This window comes from Eucalyptus grandis, chromosome 9 (assembly GCF_016545825.1).
Source record: "Eucalyptus grandis isolate ANBG69807.140 chromosome 9, ASM1654582v1, whole genome shotgun sequence".
Lineage (NCBI taxonomy): Eukaryota > Viridiplantae > Streptophyta > Magnoliopsida > Myrtales > Myrtaceae > Eucalyptus > Eucalyptus grandis.
In genome coordinates this window covers 37,795,597-37,817,475 of record NC_052620.1, presented here as the reverse complement: position 1 = coordinate 37,817,475, position 21,879 = coordinate 37,795,597, and the positions used below count along the sequence as shown (strand labels likewise).

Sequence of the window (21,879 nt, the reverse complement as noted above, 5' to 3'; positions counted from 1 at the left end):
CGTCACAAAGGATATCGTTGCCTTTTGCCTACTAATGGACATATATATGTTAGTCGCCATGTGGTGTTTGATGAAAGAGTCTTTCCTTTCACCAATTGACTAACAACAAAGTACAATCAATGTACTAATTTGTACAAACAATGGGTAAATGAAGTTACTTTTCTAGACTCCACGAGTATAGAACAAATGAAGTATCACTCAAATGAACATATACGACATTTACAGGATAGTGGAATATTGGAAAGTATCCACATCAATACATTAGATCCTGCCGCAATGTCACAAAATTCACATCTCTTATAGTCACAATTGCACTCAGCCTATGAAGAACATGCAGATCTTATTCAAGCACTTGAACTACCAATTGAGATCACTACAGCTCAAGTACAGTTCAATCCTCCATCTAATACACAAGGTACACTCTTTGTTCATCCTATGCAAATACGACTGAAATCTGGGATTGTAAAGCCAAATCTTAGATATGCATGTTTGGTTGAATATAAGGTTCCTATTGAACCAAAATCAGTTAAGTTAGCATTGGTAGATAAAGGCTGGTATCAAGTAATGTAGGATGAAATGGATGCTCTATATAAAAACCAAACTTGAGAATTAGTTCATCGAACTAATTAAATGAATGACATAGGGTGTAAATGGGTGTTTAAAACTAAGCTTGCATCTGATGGGAGTCTTGACAGGCTAAAGCCTCGGTTAATAGCTAAAGGATTTTATCAAGAAGAAGGAGTTGACTTCATAGAAACATTCAGTCCTGTTATTAAACATGTTACTATTCACATTGTTCTCTCTGTGGCAATGATGAAGCATTGATCAATACATTAACTCAATGTTAAAAATGCCTTCCTACATGGAACGTGAAATGAGACAGTGTATATGGGCACCCACCAGGTTTCACACACCCTAAAAAATCTCAACATGTGTCTCTTTAAGAAATCTTATATGGTCTTCGACAAGCACCACGTGCTTGGTTTGATAAATTTAGCAATTTTCTCTTTGAAAATGGCTTCTTTTGCAACACAACTGATCCCTCACTATTTGTGTTTCATAATGGATCGGATACAATACTTTTGCTGCTCTATGTAGATGATATTGTGCTAACTGATAGCTCATATCAGTTATTTTCCAAACTAATCAAGTCTTTGAGTCTTCAATTCCATATGAAAAATCTTGGCTACCTTCATTACTTCCTAGGGATTGAAGCCAAACATACATCACAAGATCTGTTTCTTTCTCAAACAAAGTATGCTCTTGATCTTCTTACTAGAGCTAACATGAAAGACTGCAAACGTATTTCCACTCCTCTGTCTTTGAGATAAGCCATCATGGCAATTGATAACATTCTCTTGACCAATCCACTTGAGTATCACAGTCTAGTTGGTGGACTTCAATACCTCACCATAACTTGCCTTGATCTTGCCTATGCAACAAATTTCTTATGTCAGAAAATGCAGCAGTCAACATTAGGAAACTTTCATAAGCTTAAAAGGGTTATTCGATATGTTAAGGGAACTGTTAATCTTGGTATTTTCATCCATTCTAACAGCTCCATGAACCTATATGGTTTTTCTGATGCTGATTGGGCTGGATGTATTACCATTAGGTGATCAACCACTGGTTTCTGTACATATGTTGGTTAAAATCTCATTTCCTGGTCAGCTAAGCGACAACCTACAATGTCTCGTTCATCAACAGAAGTTGAGTATCGAGCTCTTGCATTAGCTACTGCTGATCTTACATGGGTCAGCTTTATTCTTCGTGACATTGGCATATGTTTGTCTGCACCAACAATTCTTTTTTGTGACAACAAGTCTGCTATTTCTCTTACTGTTAATCCTATTCTACATGCTTGCACTAAGCATATCGAAGTAGATTTTCATTTTGTTTGAGAAAAAGTTTCCTTAGGGTCGATATGTTCCAAGTATCTTTACTAAATCATTATCTCGTTTAACACATTCTACTCTTAGCACCAAATTGGGTTTGGGTTATCCAACCCTCCCCAATTTGTGGGGGGATGTTAAAGATAAGAAGTATAAGAAAACAAAGCTCATGGAAGTGAATGAGGATGAGGAAACAAAGCTCGAAGAAGTAAAGCCTACACAAGCAAATTCAATAAATGTTGCTGTTATATCAAAGAAAAAAGAAGAATATGCTGCTGCTACAAGAAAAAGAGTGAATAAGAAGTTGACAGCTATAAGTGCACATGGAGTCATTAATGCAACTAAGAAGAATAGATGTGATGAAGTCATAAGCTCGACTCCGACCTCCATCAGAATGGCAACTCAGGGCTCCACATGTTTGAATATAAATGAAGCTTTATTACTAAAAAAACAGTTATTCTATTTTACAAGACTAACAGAATAAGCAACAAATTTTTCTTTCTATTAATTCTGTTTTTCGTTGTCTTCTTCTTTTGCTTTAGATCATGTAGTATAAATAGAAAAAGAGAGAAGAAGCTAGAGATTGAGCTCTTAGATGGATGTCTTCCTTGAATTGTTCATTGAATACAAAAGATAGTAGATCACAAACAATCTCGATTCATCATTGTTCTTATGTTCATTCCATTTTTCCTTCACACACAACCGAGGATGGAGTTGATGTCGGTGACACCAATTTAGACGAGCCATTGGGAGGCACTTCGATGTCACTTGATCTTGTGGAGAGTCGAGGAATTGCGGAATGAGTTGGAGAGACAAAGTCAAGAGAGAGTGAGTGACAAGAGGGGAGAGGATAAGTGGACTCCACATCAAATACGTGTCGCCACATGAATGGACTATGGCATGGATGACATTAAATCAAAGTTGCATGCAACATTTTCTCAATTCTAATTGATGTGTGTTTTTCTGATAATTTGCTTTTCTTGTTACTCCGGGCTGGTACCAAAAAGAAAAGAAAAAAACCGCAACAGACACGACTGTTTTCAAAGAATAGAGACAAAACTATTGCTTCAAAAGCCATCTAAAATAAATTACATTTTATCAAACACCAGCCCATCTGCTACTACTTTACATGAACAAGCCAGACTAAACAACAATATATCGCATCAACAACAACAAATTCATATGCATAAGCCGTATATCACGAAGATCACAATAAAAAAAAAAATGAAATCCAAAATTTACCAGCTTGCCTGGTTCGTTGCTCTTGTTAAAGTTTGCTGGCTAATGTGGCAAAGGATCACCGGTCCCTCTTCCACCATCTCTCTCTCTCCCCCTCCCTCTCTCAAACAAACTTGTCCCTCTTCCGCCATATCTCTCTTTCTCCCTCCTCCTCTCTCAAACACATTGGTACAAGAAGGAAGAATAGGTTAGAGAAGGTGACCAAGCTTGTTTTCACTTGTGAGATGAATACAAATGAGGGGAAGAGACCCCTTTCTCTCAAACACATCGGTACAAGAAGGAAGAATAGGTTAGAGAAGGTGACCAAGCTTGTTTTCACTTGTGAGATGAATACAAATGAGGGGAAGAGACCCCTTTATATGTTAGTACATGCTTAATCACAACCATAAATCTCTCCTCAATCTAACAATGGAGATTGTATCTTCCCATTTACCAACTTCCTACATTATAGAAGCCTCTAGAATAATGTACAATTACAATATTGCCCACCCTTGGGAACATTCTAGAGAACAATAGAGAAGATCGGCTGTTATTCTAGATAACACTAGAGAAGCTCGCCTGGTCTTCTCGGATCGTTCACGGTCCTTCCAGGATGTGGAAACCTCAGGGTCGTGACATTCTCCCCCATCTAATCAAGTGACGCCATCATTGTGTCTTTGGAATTGCATCGACTTGCTTCTTGAATTGCCAAAGAACATTTGTGGGTTTCCAACTTGCTTCACTCTCTAGAACACCTTTCTATCGAATCAAATACTCATGCTTCGATGCACAATACCACTTCCATGTGACTCAATCCGCCATGATGAAGTCAATGTCTCAATCATACGAGATTTTTGCCCCAATTGACGGCCTACATTATCTACTCATCTTAAAGACTCCTAAAAGTAGAATGATATGCAATGGTCGCTTAGGAATCACAATTCTACGAAGATGGACAAAAAAAAAAATATGTGAAGATCCTATACATTCGATTCTGACCAATTCATCACTAAAGCTATTGGTATTCTTGAGACGCTACAGTAGAAACATACTGGGAATTTTGGTTAGCAGTTTGATGGCTCTTGAACATCAAGAGCTTAATTAGCTACACTAACCCATTTGCACATTCTTCCACAAAAAACTACATGTTCTATCACCCAAACAAAGTCACCTACTATCAAGAGTTCACTAGCATACTATTGATGTTGCCATAAAAAATCAGAGTAATTACCTTCGAAAGCCATACTGCAATTGTAGTCATGAACTAAGATTCACTGACTCTACTATTGGAGGAGTTTAATTAGCAAAATATATATTTTCTTCATAAGAAAATAGAATTCAAAAAGAAAAAGCAAATGATATAAATAAATGTCTCTTATTTCATACGACAATGAAACAACCACTAAATATGGTTCTATCTAGTGAAAAAATCACTTTTTAAAACAAATTTGCTTGAATTACTAGCAAACCTTAAGAATCAAGTAATTACCTTTGAAAGCCATACTATGATTTTAGTTTGAACAACTCACTAGCTCCTTTATTGAAGTAGCGTAAACAACAAAATATATACTTTCTTTATGAGAAAATAGAATTCAAAAAGAAAAAGCGAGTGATATAAATAAATGTCTCTTATTTTCATACTAGAGTGAAATGACAACTAAATATGGTTCTATCTAATGAAAAAATCACTTTTTAAAACAAATTTGCTTGAATTACGGGCAAAAATTAAGATAGTCCAAAAGGGGAACAATGACCCAAGCAAGCTTCTCAATGTTGGGGAACTATATACCTAGTATTCTTCTCTTTCGATAATGATTGAGTTGGCCAAACATAGCATTGCATTATAAATTCGACATATCCACAACTATGGCACAACTATGGCATACTAAGTGTTGTGATAGATTATTGCAGCATTTTAGACAAGTGAATCATATACATAGGAGTTTATGTAGATGTCGCTGATGTGACCATAGGGTCACCAAAGACCCCCATATCCACACAAACTTTGCTCTCTCTCTCTCCCTCCCTCCCGGCACACCACCTTGGCATTCAGCCCGCCATCTTCCTCCATCCTCGCTGATGCCACCGCCATCCTCCACCACAAGCACCCCATCCCCCATAGCCAACTTGCCACCTTCCAAGGCGCCATCGTATACAATTGGGAAAAGAATAGGAGAAAAAGATAAAAAGATAAAAAAAAATTATTTGAAAATGAAAAGAAATTGATTTTGAACAAAATCAAAATCAACTAAACGCAATTCTATTCCGAATCAGAAATTTTGGCGAGTTATCAAGGCTACGCATGACAAAACTTATGAAACATAAATTGATTTTGGCAAGAAATCAATTTCTTAATTTCTATTCCACAAACAAGTTTCTGAGCAAAGAAACCCGTTTGATAACGACTCAAAATTTATATTTTTGAAACGGAAATCCGTTTGATAACAAAACAAAATTTCTATTTCTAGGAATATAAATTGATTAGATAACAACATAGGAAATCCTTAAATACAAAATAATAATCGAAATAATACTAAAACAACATAGAAAATCCTAAAATACAAAATAATAGTCGAAATAATACTAATACATTACAAAAGTTGAAAATACAATTTCATGGAATTTTCGCATATTATTTCCCCTTGCCATTTTATTAGCAATTGTTTTCCTAAGCGTATTTATTTGGTTTCCCTCCTTGGTCAATGTATCGTTTGCAAGCTCATCCTGCGTAGGTTCAGATAAGTACTGCGGAAGCATGAATATAGGTGTCATCAATGGCGCCTATACAACTTTGTCATTTTATCAAAAACTAGTATTATACAAGATTATCAACAAAACAAAATTAATGGTGTAAAGGAATATATGAGAATTCTCCCTTAAAGTAACGTTTATGGTTAGAAACCAATTGAAGGAAGGTCGGTTTATTTTGATTCTCGAATTGAATCAGTCTAATTGCTCATCCCTAATTTCTTTATTGTTGCTCAATGAACCTTTAATGGCCCTTACATAGCAAAGAGAGAGATTCTCTTGAATCTCTTGCCTTCAAATTAAAATTCAAGATTGTGTAACAATCTAATTATTTTGATTTTGCAAGGATTTTGAATCCGTAAAAAAATAAGGTTAAATTTCTAAGCACTTTTTTATTCATCTATTACGTAAGAACTTTTTCTTCAATTGGCCATGCGCGTGCCTTTTCTAGGAGGAAAGAGCCCCATTGTTTTTAAGTAAGCATTTAAGAACTTTGGTCATTTTTGAAAATTGGGGATCCATTCGATTGCCTTTCATCCTAAAGAGGAAGTTATAAATAAAATGAAAAAAAAATGCAAAAAAAACACGAGCAAAATAAGAAAAAGAAAATTAGCAATAATTTGTGAAGTTGTGGTTATGAGTAAATTAAGTTAGCAAGAAAGTGCAATGTTCTTTTATATGGTTTGATTTCAATTTCTGATTTCTATTTAAAGCGAGAAGTTAAAAATTTCAGTTTCGATTTCTTCAATTTCTCTATTTTTGAAATAGAAATCTGTTTCAGAAATAGAGAAATCAAATTGCGTTACCAAACGGATTTTTGTTCCAAACCTATTCCGGGGAACAGAGAAACAGAGAAATTGAGAAACAAAAATTTTGTCATGCGCGCTCAAAACGGCTGAAAATGCTTAGAAATTGTTCCCGGGAACAGAATAAATAAGAACAATTTCTGATCAAAATCTGTTCCTAGGAACAGAATCGTTACCAAACGCACCATTAACCATACACAGCCAGCAAGACAAACAAGAAAGAAAGAAAAAAAAAAGGAATAAAATGGGTGCCAAAGTCTGTTGTAGGCTTAAGTTACGAGGTAAATTAGCATGTACTAGTGTGTGAGTCCATTTCGTTTTCTGTATTGGCTGGGACGAACAATGAGGACCTAGTTATGATGTTCATGTGGGGAGTGGATCCTGGTGCGACCATTTGCTGTTGTTAACCCCGTGCAGTTCCTGATAAATTGTTAGCGTTCGGCATTCCAATTTCTTGGCTTCAACATGCTTTATGCATTTAGTTATAGCACCAGGTCTCTGTTTCATCAGGTCACCTAACTGCTTATCAGTATCAAATGCATGCAACCGATGAGGATGTGACCGACCGATGCAGTTGCCAAATTACCAAGTAAAGCAGCAGGTTCAACCCTAGCACGGTTGCGGAATGATATCTCCCGTCTGTCGATAATGACAGCACCATCAGGATGCTGTCCATCCATGAAGTAGAGATTGCATGATCTGCCAAATTTTATTGTAGGGACTCGCCTCTTTTCTGTTTTCCCTTTTGGTTTCTGAGGAAGATCCGTAAGTGAGGTCCAAGAGGAACAACTCCCAAGGATAATAGTGTCTTTAGAACTCATTCAGGTCCTATCAAACCTCATCCCAGATAATGCAGCAATATTACGTAGAATCACCATCTACGGTTATAACACTATCTGCATGAGACTTGCCATACATTATTTGCTCATCCTAAATACTCCCAAAGTAGCATGATATGTGTTATTTTTGCTTGGGAATCACAATTCTACAGAGATGGACGTAAGGTGCTGTGAGACATTCGACGCAGTGAATGTAGACAGGCATGTCTACTGAAACCAGATTCAAAGCAATCTCATAACATCAAAGGGACACTGCATGCAACTCCTTAAAAGAAAGAAAGAGAGACTGTATGTAGCTTGGTTGATAGCATTTATATAATGATTAAGCCGAAGCGGTTGCCATGTGCTTAGCTAAAGTCATCTGCAGCTGATCCTTCTGGGCTCCTACCACCCTGTCAACAATCTTTCCTCCCTTCACAAACATGAAAGTCGGCATCGCCTCCACGGCCCACTCTTGAGCGACCGTCTGCAAAAGAATGGAAAGTCATTCCTTCACGAGTTCGACAATACTTGCAGAGCAGAACTTAGACAGCTAGGCTGTCATCTATTAAGACAAATTTCCATCATTCATATAGGCCCTGGAAATGTAGTCCTCGGATTATTTTACCTTCAGCTCATCAACATCAACTTTCAGAAACAGAACATTAGGGAATTTCTTGGCCAGCTCAGCTAGGAATGGTGCAATGAAACGGCATGGTCCGCACCATGAAGCAGTGAAATCGACAACCACCTGTTTCAAACAAAAAAGAAACAAACAAACTCGGTGAACATCATATGCATTTCAATTCTGACCAATTCATCACCGAAACTAGTGGCGTTATAAAATGAGACGCTACAGCAGAAACATCCTGGAAATTGTTAATTGGCAGTTCAATAGCTCATGAACACAAAGAGCTTAATCAGCCACACTGACCCATTTGCTTATTCTTCCACCAAATTATACTGAAAGAAATATAATAACCCAAACAAAATCACCTGCTATTAAGAATTCACTGGCAGACTGCTGATATTGCCATAAAAAATCAGAGTATTTACCTTCGAAAGCCATACAACAACACTAGTCATAAACTATGACTCAGCCAGCTCCTCTTTAGTACTAGTAGAGAAGCAATGCATGTACTTTCTTCATGAGAAAATAGAATTCAAAAGAAAAGGAGAGTGATATGAACAAATTTCTCCCCCTTGATTTCACACGAGAGTAAAAAGATGACTTAAGTATGATTCTATTTAGCGAAAAGAATCACTTTTCTTGCGAGATTTACTTGGGTTACAAGCAAAACTTAAGATAGTCCAAAAGGAGAACGATCAACCAAGCAACCTAATCAACAACGGGGAACTATGTACCGAGTATTCTTCCCGTCCTATGCTCAGCGAGTTGGCCAGACATGGCGCCGCATTATAAACTCAGGTAAAATGCCATCAACCCCTATTCACAACTTCGGCATACTAAGTGTTGCGACAGACTGTTTGTGGCATTTCAAACAAGTGAATCATATTCGGGAGGAGGTTATGTAGCCGACGCGGCAAGCCATTCACACTTTAACGCACTGCCTGTCAATTTACAGCTAAGCACATAAAAACCCTAATAAGCAAGGACAGCCGAACCCGCACGATCTCTGCGCTCTCTCTCTCTTCCTCGGCCTCGAGCCAGCCATCCTCCTCCATCCCCGCCGCCGCCACCATCGCCACCCCATTCCCGCCACAGCCGGCCCGCCACCTTCCAACCCGCAGCCGTCGCCTCCAGATCCCGTTCCCATCACATATGATTTCGGGAAAAAAAAACGAAAAAAAAAGTCTTATCGAACAACACTAAGTCTGAACGATGAAAGTTGATGATAATCTCCTTGAAAAGCATTGCTTCTCTTCCCTGTCAGCGTCATTGCTCAGATCAACGTGCCTCTTTCTGAATTCTGATGTTTTTTTTCTTTTTCTCCGTTCCACCGATTAGGTTTTCTCGTTCGTCCCGGCCGGGGCCAAAAAGTGTTAAAAAAAAAAAAAAAAAAAAGGACCGCAAACGAATGCGCGGCCGATCCAGAAGAATCAAAGACAAACCATCGCCTCGGAAGCCGGCTCGAGATTGCATTTCGTCGAACGCCATGCCCATTTGCTACGACTACTTGCACAAACGGAAGCGAACTAGATGACAGCATATCGCATCGACAACGCCAGATTCATGTGCAGAACGCATGAAAAGGATCCGAAAATTTCTCACCAGCTTGTCGGATTCGTTGCTCTTGGCGATCTGCTCGCTCCACGACTCGGCGCTGTGGCAACTGATCACCTGGCCCTCTTCCGCCATCTCTCTCTCTCTCTCTCTCACTCACGAACACGCGCACGCACAAGAAGGAAGGAGGAAGAATGATGAAGGGAGAAGGAGAGAAGGTGACCACGTTATTGATGGAAAACCGCCTTCCTGCGCATTTAAGAAAGTTGGTGAACTTTCCTTAAAATACGTACGACGCCAGCTCGCGTTTGATCCTGTCGTTTTGTCGTAAATTGCAACTTTGCCGCGGCCGACGGATAAGGATCGTCTCCCTCCCTCGCTGAAACGATGGACTCGTGCTCAATTTGTCGCGATCGGCACTTCCAAAATAGAGTAAAGAAAAGCTTGTACAAATCTAAAATCTAAAATATATCGTTTTACAAAAGAATTTGTATAACAGCCTTAACCCAAAAATAATTTACTCAAAAGCAAATGTACTCTAAGTAACCAAGTACTCTCGGATAGGACCAATGAAATTAATTTATCACATAGAAAATCATTCTGCAGAGTCAAATTCCATTCATCCGAAAAATTCTTTTGGATAACACAACTTGTTCTAAAGTTAGGCCTCCATTTATTTCCCGAAAAATGAATAATTTAAATATTACTTTCTCACCCGAAATAATTAATCACTGAAAAGTATTTTTATTATCGATAATAATTTATATTTAAATATTTTACGATGAAAATATATTTCATCAATTTATCTTTACAATTTTGGAAAAACGGAAGATTAAAACGGAAGATTTGAGTTCCTGCCCACCCCTCCGACAGAGCACAACAGACACTACCAACCACAAGGCACTGACTAATTCAAGAGACCAGAAATCAGAATGACGCCGCAGTATGCCAGTATATACAGTGTGCACTAAAAACCGCGTCTCGCGGGAGTGATAAGAAATCCGTGCGAAGGTGTTTTTACATGCCACTACGGGGAGAGCTCTACAACTGGATCGCATTCGGAAAACAGTATGTCCCGAGGAAAAACCACCCCACGAGGAGGAAGGTCAATGATGCCCAGATTGCCAGGAATGTCGAGCCTCCCAGGATGAGCCCAAGCGGGAAGATGATGACGAATGGCAAGACGGATCTCAAGATCGCCGCCTTGTTCACCCAGCGGCCCTCCAGAAGGAACAGGATAACCAGGTTCACCATGTTCCATCCGCCAGATCGGAAGCCCAACCTGTTCAGGTTGTTGGCCACGAAGGAGTGGCAGTTGCAAGTGAAGAGGTTGTAGTGATGGTGTTGAAACTCCTGGGTGCTCTTTCTCAGTGCTTCGTCCCAAGTCAACACGTCTCTTCCAAATTCATCCTCTTGGTTTTGATCCTCGTTGTAGTCGGATTTACAGGGCAGAAAAGAACACTGTAGAGAACATGTGAACAGATAGCATGACGCCCGGCATAATTCATACTATAGAAAACCACTAACACATGGTTTAGTGCAAAACTGCCCGATAACTATGAAGTGGTGCTATCTCATCTCAAAGTATAGTAAAGAGTTCAATAGCTGAAGTCATGGCCGTTGGGGGAAAAAGAAAGTTCACTTCACAATTGAAAAGTGAGCCTACCTTCTCTTTGCTTATCTGTAGGTAACGAGTTGCTGCCCCAAATGTAAAGTTATCAACGCATACAAAATTGGGCCCTGCAAAGTCCAAGATTACTCCATCCTCTCGGCATATTCCAACATGCCCAATGAAAGGGATAAGCCACGAGATGACCGGAAGGGGTGACCAGACAATGCAGTATGGGAAGCGCGCTCTTCTTGGATCAATTTGAAAGCTTTTAGGAGAACTTTCTTCAATCATTACGTGGTGTTCAGGGTCCATGTTTGATTCCATTTGAAAAGACTAAACACAGTCACCTGCATCGAGTGATGATTGAGACATGAAAACATCCACTAAGCAAACAGCAAAAGAGTCGAAAGACAGTGCAAGGCTAGATAAATCATGGAATGGTTACTATAAAAACAAAGGGTGCTCATTTAGTCAAAGTCTTCCTGGTGTGAGTGCCCATGAGACAACAGTTTTAACCGTAAATTCCTTCTGATAAAGCACACACAACCTGAATAGTGGATTGCAACATCACATCCTCTAGCAAATCATCAATATAAATCAGTGGAGGAGCATTAATAATTGGTATGCTACATCTAGAGACCTGCTGCCTCTATCACATGATTAATTGGATAAATTATTTGCCATCTAAATACAAAATGGATTGTCTAAAGTACGGGCAACTATCTGGCAGCATTTTCTGGGGGAAAACAAGATACCCTTCATTTCTCTATTTATTAGGAAAATCTAAAGCAAGCCCCATGACTAAAGTCTAAAACCAAACTTCATGTACAGAGATCTTAGAAATCTAAAGAAACTGCCTAGAATGGATTAACCAACTTTTAAGCACATTTCAAGCCTGCAGAAATTACGTAATTTGCAGCCCGGAATTAATATATGACGCCAAACACTTGCATTGGTAGTGGTGACATCAATTATCAACATAATACTCCAAACAGTTACTGCAAATAAAAATGAAAGACAGAACACTGCATATCTATAACGAGAAGCTCCATTACGAAGACCTTTCCTCCATTAAAGTCTCCTCACAAATAGTCATGTTCTATCCATCCAGTCAATATATTAACTTGATTTAGTTGAGATGAACAAACATCTCCATCAGCGAACATCAATACCAACGCGCCATGCTCATCTGATTCTCATCAATGAGCGAACCAGCTTCGACGCCGAACACATTATGTGCCTCGACATGACCAAATCAACTTTATCAAGCTACGAAATGACACGATCAAACCTATTCTGACTAAAGAGAAGCGAAAAACGTCTCAATTGCCAAACTCATCATGCTCACCTGATTCTCACTAATGAGCGAATCAACTACAATGCCAAACACATTATACACCTCTACACAACCAAATCAAGTCTATCAAGCTACGGAATGATAGGATCGAGCCTATTCCGACTAAAGAGAAGCGACCGAACGTCTCCATCGCCGAACATCAACGGCAACTCATCATGCTCACCTCATTCTCCCAAACGACCTAATCAACTTGGACGCCGAACACATTACACGCCTTGAAACAGCCAAATCAAGCTTATCAGGCTACGAATCGATAGAATCGCACCTATTCTGACTAAAGAGAAGCACGCACGCTCTGCATCCGTGGCGATCCATTCCTATTGGCATTTTGACATTCCCAACACAAGACAACACGAGAATCTACCTAGAAAGACTCACCTCCGGGATCGCGAGAACCAGAAAAACCGCGGAAACGCAGAAAGAAGCAAAGAAAGAAAATCATCAGAAACGAACCAACCTCCCGGCGAAATCAATCGCTTTCCGAATCCGATCAACTGAACATCGCCGGAGAATCGATGAAAAGCGAAACCTGACTTCCGAATCGAGAGATTCCGTCGCCGGCGAGAGAGAGAGAGAGAGAGAGAGAGAGTTACCTCGTGCGGAGGTGGAGGAACGAAGCTCTCCGGTTCCCGAGTCCGACGGAAGACGAGATATGGACTTCGGGATGAATGGGAGACTCGCATCTCCCGGTCCGCCCCACAGGACCCGAACCGAATGACCGATCGGGTCGGATCAGCGGGGTGGCAATTCCGAAGCGTCTACCAATTTCGCCGTAATCCCCCCTTTTGTTTATGCTGGAACCCTGCATTTATTCGAATTCGATATCCCCGGGTTCTTTCCATGTTCCGAAAATTGGAATCCCGCTCCGGTCCAATTCCAAGGTGGATTCAAAAATTGGATCGAAAGAACTAATTGATCCAGGAACCGGTCACTTTTTCCCCACTAAAAATGTTTGTACACAATGAGAGAAAATGACAAATCTTAAGATATTGATGAAAGTGACGATGAGCGAAGAGTCACTATGCAGTAGCTTGTGATACCATTGACCAAGTTAATGTCTAGTTCACATTTTACTAATTTTTTTAAGAGAAAAAATATATATATATATATATATATATGTAGTCGGCTCAGTCTGATCCAATTTCGTTCTTCCTTGAAACTAATTAGTGGACTATCTCAACACTAGTTCCACTTTTGGATATCGGAAATCGGACCAATACTCCCAAGAATTACACCCCACTAGCCAATTCAGTTTCCTCTGTGTGGTCAGGCAATCCATTTTGCATATTCCCAATATTCACATCCTGCCTTAGGAAAGAATGAGAAAAGAAATGCATTGATTTTCAAATGTGCTTTAAAAATTGTGTTAATATGACGAAAAACTCTAAACTGGTATATTTATGACAAATTTACTTCAAACAAAATTTTTAATCAATAAATTGGTACACCTATGACAAATTTATCATTTATTAGTCTCTGTTAAATTTTACCATAAAATTATTGAGTTGGATGACAAATGTATCAGTTTGGGGTTTTACCCTCCTTTGTTATAGGTATATTAGTTTATAGTTTTTTTTATGGTATTAATCTAATTTAATAGAAACTAAAGGAGAGAAAATTTCTCATAAATGTATCAATTTGAGTGTTTTGGTGGTAAAAAAATTAGTTTTGGATAAATTTATATAGATCTACTATTTTGAAATTTTTTACAATACTAATCCTTAGACATTTAAACTAAAAATATAAACTTTATGTAATTAGTTTATTTGAGGTACTTTAAATTATTAGGCCTCGTTCATTGTCCATATCATGGAGATGCAAGTAGGTATGATTAGAAATGCTTATAATCACACTTAGGAGCTTTCGATCTCTGCCCTCAGTTTTTGTGTTATAATTTTCCGTATTGGATTACATATATGAATTATATTTAATTTTACCGTCAAATTATTGATAAATGATGTATAGCAATTGACAAGTATATTAGTTTGCTATGTTGATACGTGGAAGATAAATATAAAAGAATACATCTATATTTATGCTATACATTGCTATGTTTAATAAGGGTGATTAGAAAGGAAAATAATTACCAGACATATTATATGATAGCATTGAGTTATAATGTCGTGTGAATGCTAGCGAGGGAAAAAAAGAGAAGAAAAATTGCATGATTCTCGAGTCTGCCAAATGGGCGGTGGCTATGCTTAAAAAAAAAAAAAAAAAAAAAACGGGCGGTGGCTATGGATGGAGGGAGAGAGAAAGCAAATTTTATTTTTTAAATTCTAAATCAATGTCCATGTGCAAGCTATAATTGAAGATGAATAGAAAAAAAATTGACGTGTCATATCAGTAGTTAATGTGGCACAATGAAAACATTGAACAAACGCCACATTAGTAATTAATGAATAATTAAGGGTGTGTAAGGTAACACTTCAATTTCTTTATTCTTTTGTTTTTTGGTTCCTTGAAATTAAATAAATAAAAAAATCTGTTTGTTAACATTAATTAATTTTTTTATTTTTTGAAATAGAAAAGTAACCGGAAAATAGATTTAAAATAAAAACATAAACTATAAATTCGTTTTGTTGATCTCTAAGCCCTCATTCTTCCTGATCCTCCTCCATCATCAATCGTCGCCTGCCTCTATGACAAGCAAGCCTCGTTGCGTTGCCATCATCGTCCAGCTTTTGCTTGGTTGGCAAAATCTGTATATTATAATTGTATCGTGAAATTCACAAGGACTTGTTAGGGAGAAACTTTCGTTTTTTCATAAAAAAAAGGAAAAAGAAACTTTCGTTTTGGGTTGGTTCTTTATAGCTTTGGACGATACATGTAGGAGAAGGAATTGTGGTGTTGGTCCTCGCTATATAATTTTCTAACTTGTGTGAGGTTGAGCCATTTCAACCAAAAAAAAATAAAAAATAAAAAATAAAAGTGAGCTTGAGCCATTATTATGCTCAAAGGGTAATACTAGAAATAATTGATTTAGTGGTGAAATGCATCTTACCGCAAATTCAAATGGGGTTGAGCAAGAAAGGATGGGGTTGTTTGGGCAATTCAAATGAATCTGTCACTCTAACGACTGAGTCTTTATCTGTTTGACTTTGTGTATGTATTTATGAGTCTAGATCAACTCCAGTCCTTGCGTCGTGGCTCTTAGGCATCACCCACAATTTGTGTCATTGTCTCTCTACTCGAAGATCACGACAACTTGCGAAATTGCCATGTATGGCATCGCTGGCCAAGAGGTACACTAGATCTAAGGGTTGCGGGTTGCCCATGGTCGGCGATGTTGAATCTAGGCTCGATAACCTTTTCGACATTGAGGGCCTAGATTCGACACGCTATGCACAAGGACATAAGGTAGAGCATGATGGTTTGGGGATTGATGCTCGGAATTAGGGATGAGCATACTTTCAGGTTAGAACTTTGAATTGAGGCAATGGATTGGTGGGATTCCGGCTTTTAAAAATTAAGAAACCTGTTTTGATCGGTAGGTTCTAAGTTTTCAATAGGTGAAACTTGGATTTAAATAAAGTTTTTGTGTTTTCCTATTTTTACACGATCTGTATTCCACAACATTTGATGATGAGTATGTCATTTGAAACTATTAGTATGAACTTTCATTTCATGATCGAGACTTTTATTTTATAAATATTTCATAATCTTTATGTGTCTAAATATAAGTAAAGCAGCAGGTTCAACCCTAGCACGGTTCGGAATGATATTTCCGTCTGTCGATAACGAGCTTTATCAGGATGCTGTCCATCCATGAAGCAGAGATTGCATAATTTTATTGGAGGGACTCGCCTCTTTTCTGTTTTCCCTTTTGGTTTCTGAGGAAGATGCCGTAAGTAAGGTCCAAGAGGAACAACTCCCAAGGATAATAGTGAATGAGACTTGCCATACATTATTTGCTCATCCTAAGTACTCCCAATGTAGCATGATGTGTTATTTTCGCTTGGGAATCACAATTCTACAGAGATGGACGTAAGGTGCAGCGAGACATTCGACGCAGTGAATGAAGACAGGCATGTCTACTGAAAACCAGATTCAAACCAATCTCATAACATCAAAGGGACACTGCATGCAACTCCTTAAAAGAAAGAAAGAGAGATTGTATGTTGCTTGGTCGATAGCATTTATATAATGATTAAGGTGAAGCGGTTGCCATGTGCTTAGCTAAAGTCATCTGCAGCTGATCCTTCTGGGCTCCTTCCACCCTGTCAACAATCTGTCCTCCCTTCACAAACATGAAAGTCGGCATCGCCTCCACGGCGTACTCTTGAGCGACCGTCTGCAAAAGAATGGAAAGTCATTCCTTCACGAGTTCGACAACACTTGCAGAGCAGAACTTAGACAGCTAGCCTATCATCTATTAAGACAAATTTCCATCATTCATATAGGCCATGGAAATGTATTCCTCGGATTATTTTACCTCCAGCTCATCAACATCAACTTTCAGAAACAGAACATTAGGGAATTTCTTGGCCTGCTCAGCTAGGAATGGTTCGATCGTACGGCATGGTCCAGACCATAAAGCAGTGAAATCGACAACCACCTGTTTCAAACAAAAAAGAAACAAACAAACTCGGTGACCATCATATGCATTTCAATTCTGACCAATTCGTCACCAAAGCTACTGGCGTTATAATATAAGACGCTACAGCAGAAACATCCTGGAAATATTTAATCGGCAGTTCAATGGCTCATGTACACGAAGAGCTTAATCAGCCACACTGACTCATTTGCTCATTCTTCCACTAAATTATACTGAAAGAAAAATAATACCCGTACTATCACCCAAACAAAGTCATTTGCCATAAAAAATCAGAGTATTTACCTTCAAAAGCCATACAACTACACTAGTCATGCCATCTGCTACGACTACTTTCACGCACGGAAGTGAACTAGACGACGGCATATCGCATCGACAATGCCAGATTCACGTGCAGAGCGCATGAAAAGATCCGAAATTTATTACCAGCTTGTCGGGTTCGTTGCTCTTGGCGATCTGCTCCCTCCACGACTCGATGCTGTGGCAACTGATCACCTGACCCTCTTCCGCCGTCTCTCTCTCTCTCACAAACACGCGGGCGCACAAGAAGGAAGGAGGAAGAACGATGAGGGAGAAGGAGAGAAGGAAAGGAAAGAAGGTGGCCATGTTCAGTGGGAAAAGTCGTCTTCCTTTCCATGTGTGAAAGTTGGTGAACTTTCCTTAAAATATGTACGACGCTAGCTCGCGTTTGATCCTGTCGTTTTCTCGTAAATGGCAACTTTTCCGCCGACGGATGAGGATCGTCTCCCTCGCTGAAACGATAGCCTCGTGCGCAATTTGTCGCAATCGGCACTTCAAAAAGAGAGTGAAGCTAGTACAAATCTAAGCTCTCTTCATTTGGTGGAAAATATGTGAGTTTTTAGAAAATATTTTTTAGGAAGTCATTTTTAAAAAAAATGTAATTATTTTTTGGGTGTGCGGATGAAACTTGAAAATGAAGTGGAAAATATTTTTTGTTAGTTGGTAAGGAAAATATTTTCCTTTATATACTCTTTTTCATTTATTTTATATTATAAAATGGATTTTTCATATCTTTTAAAATTTGATTTTTAATTATTTTTAATTTTTAAAATCTATTATTAATTTTTTCATATTTAATTTTCTTTTCATTTTTCTTTATTTTCTATTTCCTTCTTTCTTGGTTGGTATTTGGTCACAACGATGGCCCTTGATCGACTGCCTATGAGCCTCGAGCTCGCTGACGAGCATGAGGCTCACCGTTTGCTAGATTGGCTAATGTGAGCATCTAGCTCGAGGCTTGCTAGATTGATGAGCGCGAGCTTAAGATCAACAAGTGGCAACAGCCAACGACTAGCCAAGAAAGAAGAAGATGAGAAACAAAAAATAGAAATAAAAAGAAAAAGGAAATTAAAAATAATTTGAATTTAAAAAGAAAAAGAAAATATAAAGAATAATTCGAATAAAAAAAGAAAAGAATAAGAAGAAATGGGAGGACGAAGTGAGGATTTGTAGAGGTGTGAGATAAGAGAGATTAAGTGAGAAAAATGTTTTCTATTTTTCAAAAGTAAAAAACATTTTCCCTTAATTTGGAAGACTTTTTTCTTTTCATGGAAAAATATTTTCCTCAAGAAATTCATTTTTTATGAAACGAACGCCGGAAAATCTGGAAAATATTTTCCCAGAAATTATTTTCCACGAAACAAATGGAGCCTAAAATCTAAAAGATATCGTTTTACAAAAGAATTTGTATAACAACCTTAACCCAAAAATAATTTACTCAAAAGCAAATGTACTCTAACTAACCAAGTACTCTCGGATAGGACCAATGAAATTGATTTATCACATAGAAAATCATTCTGTAGAGTCAAGTTCCACTCATCCGAAAAATTCTTTCAGATAACACAACGTGTTCTAAAGTTAAGCCTCCATTTATTTTCCGAAAAATGAATAATTTAAAAAATATTTTCTCATCGGAATAATTAATCAATGAAAAGTATTTTTATTATTGATAATAATTTATATTTAAATATTTTATGATGAAAATATATTTCATCAATTTATCTTTACAAACCATTATTTTCATCAATTTATCATTACAAACCATCCAAGTGATTATTTTTGGAAAAATGGAAGATTTGAGTAATCCCTAGGGGTGTCAATGGGTTGGGTCGGGTTTTGATGTTACTCGACCCGACCCAAATCATAAGGGTCGTATACTATGACTCGACCCGAAACACATTAAACCTGTATTGAAAATTCTGGTCGAGTCGGGTCGGGTTTTGGGTTTTTCTCTTTCTTTTCTTTATTTATTCTTTTGTTTTTTGGTTCCTTGAAATTAAATAAGAATATAAATATTTTTGTTAACATTAATTAATTTTCTATTTTTGAAATAGAAAAGTAGCCGGGAAATAGATTTGAAATAAAAACATAAACTATAAAAAAATAGTTATTTGTTCTTGAGAATAATTTCTAGAAATAAATCATTTTTTTCTTTTCTTTTTCTCTTTTCTTCTACTTCCTTGTCGCTCGTTGCTCCCCGCCGTCTGCTGCCCCCCTCCTCGTCGCCGGCTGTCGGTGACCGCCGCCGGTAGCCGATCATCAGCCCTTGCCATTAGTCCTCGCCGTCGGCTAAAGGAGAAACACGAAGAAGAAGAGAGGGAAAAAGAAAAAATCTAAAGAATTTACTATAAAATTAAAAGAAATTTCAAGTCATAAAAAAATTTGTGAACCATAATAAATGTATTTCTATTCTTTTACTATTTCATAATAATTTTTATATAATTACCAAACGCGTTTTTTTCTTAGAAATTGTTTCAAGGAATAAAAAAAAAAAGACAATTTCTAAAAGAAGAAAAATTATTTTTCAGAATAGAAATGTTACTAAACCCACCATTAGTGATATTACAAATTCGTTTTGTTGATCTCTAAGCCTTCATTCTAGGGGTGATCGGTTCCCGGTTCGGTCCGGTTCCACCTTGGAACCGGGAACCGGACCGGGAGCACCGGTTCCCAAAATTGCGAACCGTGGACCGGACCGTTTGGTCCTAGGACCGGGAACCGGACCGGACCATTGGTTCCGGTCCGGTCCGGTCCAGTCCAAAAAAATCAACTCTACTTTTTTGCACTAAAGAACTAAAGAGTGACCGCGCTCTTGACCGATCAATTCAATTCGATTCTCGGGCAATTCAACAAAACTAATCACACGTGCTCCACGTGCAAAATATTCAAACTTCACTTATGTGATTCACGGGATCTCTTGAAGTCTTAGTCCCACGTCGAAACTATCAAAGAGATTTTTTCTATAAATAAAAGAGTAACAAAAATGATTTTAATGGTCTCTTGGCCACATAAGAGGTTGCTACCTCAAATTGCAATTTTGGTTGCAATAAGTTATCATGTTTATATGTTTTATTAATTCTATGTATATAAATTATATATAAAAAAATTTGGTTCGGTCCGGTCGGTCCGGTTCGGTTTGGTTCCCACCTTGAAACCGGGAACCGGACCGACCGGCCACCGGTTCCAAGATTAGGAACCGGGGACCGGACCGCCGACCGTGGGAACTGCCCAAAACCGACTGGTTCGGTCCGGTCCGGCCGGTTCCCGGTTCGGGCGGTCCCGTTGCACACCCCTACTTCATTCTTCCTGACACTCCTCCATCATCAATCGCCGCCTGCCTCTATGACAAAGCAAGCCTCGTTGCGTTGCCATCATCGTCCATCTTTTGCTTGGTTGGCAAAACCTGTATATTATAATTGTATCGTGAAATTCACAAGGACTTGTTAGGGAGAAACTTTCGTTTTCTCATAAAAAAAGGAAAAAAGAAACTTTCGTTTTGGGTTGGTTCTTTATAGCTTTGGACGATACATGTAGGAGAAGGAATTGTGGGGTTGGTCCTCGCTATATAATTTTCTAACTTGTGTGAGGTTGAGCCATTTCAACCCAAAAAAAAAAAAAAAACAGTGAGGTTGAGCCATTATCATGCTCAAAGGCCCAAGGGTAATACTAGAAATAATTGATTTAGTGGTGAAATGCATCTTACCGCAAATTGGTTGAGCAAGAAAGGATGGGGTTGTTTGGGCAATTCAAATGAATCTGTCGCTCTAACGACTGAGTCTTATCCGTTTGACTTAGTGTATGTATTGATGAGTCTAGATCAACTCCAGTCCTTGGGTCGTGGCTCTTAGGCATCACCCATCAGCGAACCCACAATTTGTCATTGTCTCTTTACTCGAAGATCGCGACTACTTGCGAAATTGCCATGTATGGCATTGCTTGCCAGGAGGTTCACTAGATCTAAGGTTGCCCATGGTCGGCAATGTTGAATCTAGGCTCGATAACCTTTTCGACATTGAGGGCCTAGATTCGACACACTATACATAAGGACATAAGGTAGAGCATGATGGTTTGGGGATTGATTCTCGACATTAGGGATGAGCATACTTTCAGGTTAGAACTTTGAATCGAAGTAATGGATTGGTGGGATTCTAGCTTTCAAAAATTAAGAAACCTGTTTTGATAAGTAGATTCTAGGTTTTCGGTAGGTGAAACTTGGATTTGAATAAAGTTTTTGTGTTTTCCTAATTTTGTACAATCCGTATACCATAACATTTGATGATGAGTATATCATTTGAAACTACTAGTTTGAACTTTCATTTCATGATCGAGACTTTTATTTTATTTAATATTTAATAATCTTTATGTGTCTAAATATAAGTTGAAGTTAG

The 21,879-nt window shown here is 38.2% G+C and overlaps 3 protein-coding genes across 5 annotated transcripts; all 3 read right to left on the bottom strand.

Moving 5' to 3' along the window:
• Nucleotides 1–7,825: 7,825 nt before the first annotated feature.
• Nucleotides 7,826–9,802, bottom strand: LOC104419688 (thioredoxin H-type). Its single transcript, NM_001302721.1, is given in 3 exon segments — nucleotides 7,826–7,969; nucleotides 8,111–8,233; nucleotides 9,716–9,802. Coding segments are annotated over 3 exon segments (354 nt in total).
• A 749-nt stretch (nucleotides 9,803–10,551) lies between these two features.
• On the bottom strand, nucleotides 10,552–13,404 carry LOC104419689 (protein RTE1-HOMOLOG). Of its 3 annotated transcripts, none has more exons than XM_010031425.3 (3): nucleotides 13,230–13,404; nucleotides 11,334–11,626; nucleotides 10,552–11,128 (listed from the first exon to the last, which is right to left on the bottom strand). In XM_010031425.3, exons 2-3 carry the CDS (start codon nucleotides 11,601–11,603, stop codon nucleotides 10,709–10,711), a joined length of 690 nt encoding a protein of 229 aa, XP_010029727.1. In that variant the 5' UTR covers nucleotides 11,604–11,626; nucleotides 13,230–13,404; the 3' UTR covers nucleotides 10,552–10,708. The 3 variants fall into 3 exon arrangements, with proteins under 3 accessions (XP_010029727.1, XP_010029728.1, XP_018718659.1); XM_010031426.3 differs by having other exon boundaries at nucleotides 13,094–13,232; XM_018863114.2 differs by lacking the exon at nucleotides 13,230–13,404 and adding an exon at nucleotides 11,725–11,826.
• A 3,216-nt stretch (nucleotides 13,405–16,620) lies between these two features.
• On the bottom strand, nucleotides 16,621–19,764 carry LOC104420794 (thioredoxin H-type-like). The gene is made up of 4 exons (XM_018862490.2): nucleotides 19,668–19,764; nucleotides 17,618–17,712; nucleotides 17,072–17,194; nucleotides 16,621–16,930 (listed from the first exon to the last, which is right to left on the bottom strand). Exons 1-4 carry the CDS (start codon nucleotides 19,762–19,764, stop codon nucleotides 16,787–16,789), a joined length of 459 nt encoding a protein of 152 aa, XP_018718035.2. The 3' UTR covers nucleotides 16,621–16,786.
• Nucleotides 19,765–21,879: the final 2,115 nt, after the last annotated feature.

What these genes read in the sequence shown, in the direction of transcription:
- LOC104420794 (XM_018862490.2), bottom strand. Translation starts at nt 19,764, where the DNA reads ATGGCAAGGGCTGATGATCGGCTACCGGCGGCGGTCACCGACAGCCGG. An exon ending in GAGCAACGAGCGACAAGGAA is followed by an intron (nt 17,713 to 19,667) that starts GTAGAAGAAAAG and finishes TGTTTGTGAGAG; the next exon opens with AGAGAGAGACGGCGGAAGAG. An exon ending in GCAACGAACCCGACAAGCTG is followed by an intron (nt 17,195 to 17,617) that starts GTAATAAATTTC and finishes TGTTTGAAACAG; the next exon opens with GTGGTTGTCGATTTCACTGC.
- LOC104419689 (XM_010031425.3), bottom strand. Translation starts at nt 11,603, where the DNA reads ATGGAATCAAACATGGACCCTGAACACCACGTAATGATTGAAGAAAGT. An exon ending in TACAGATAAGCAAAGAGAAG is followed by an intron (nt 11,129 to 11,333) that starts GTAGGCTCACTT and finishes TGTTCTCTACAG; the next exon opens with TGTTCTTTTCTGCCCTGTAA.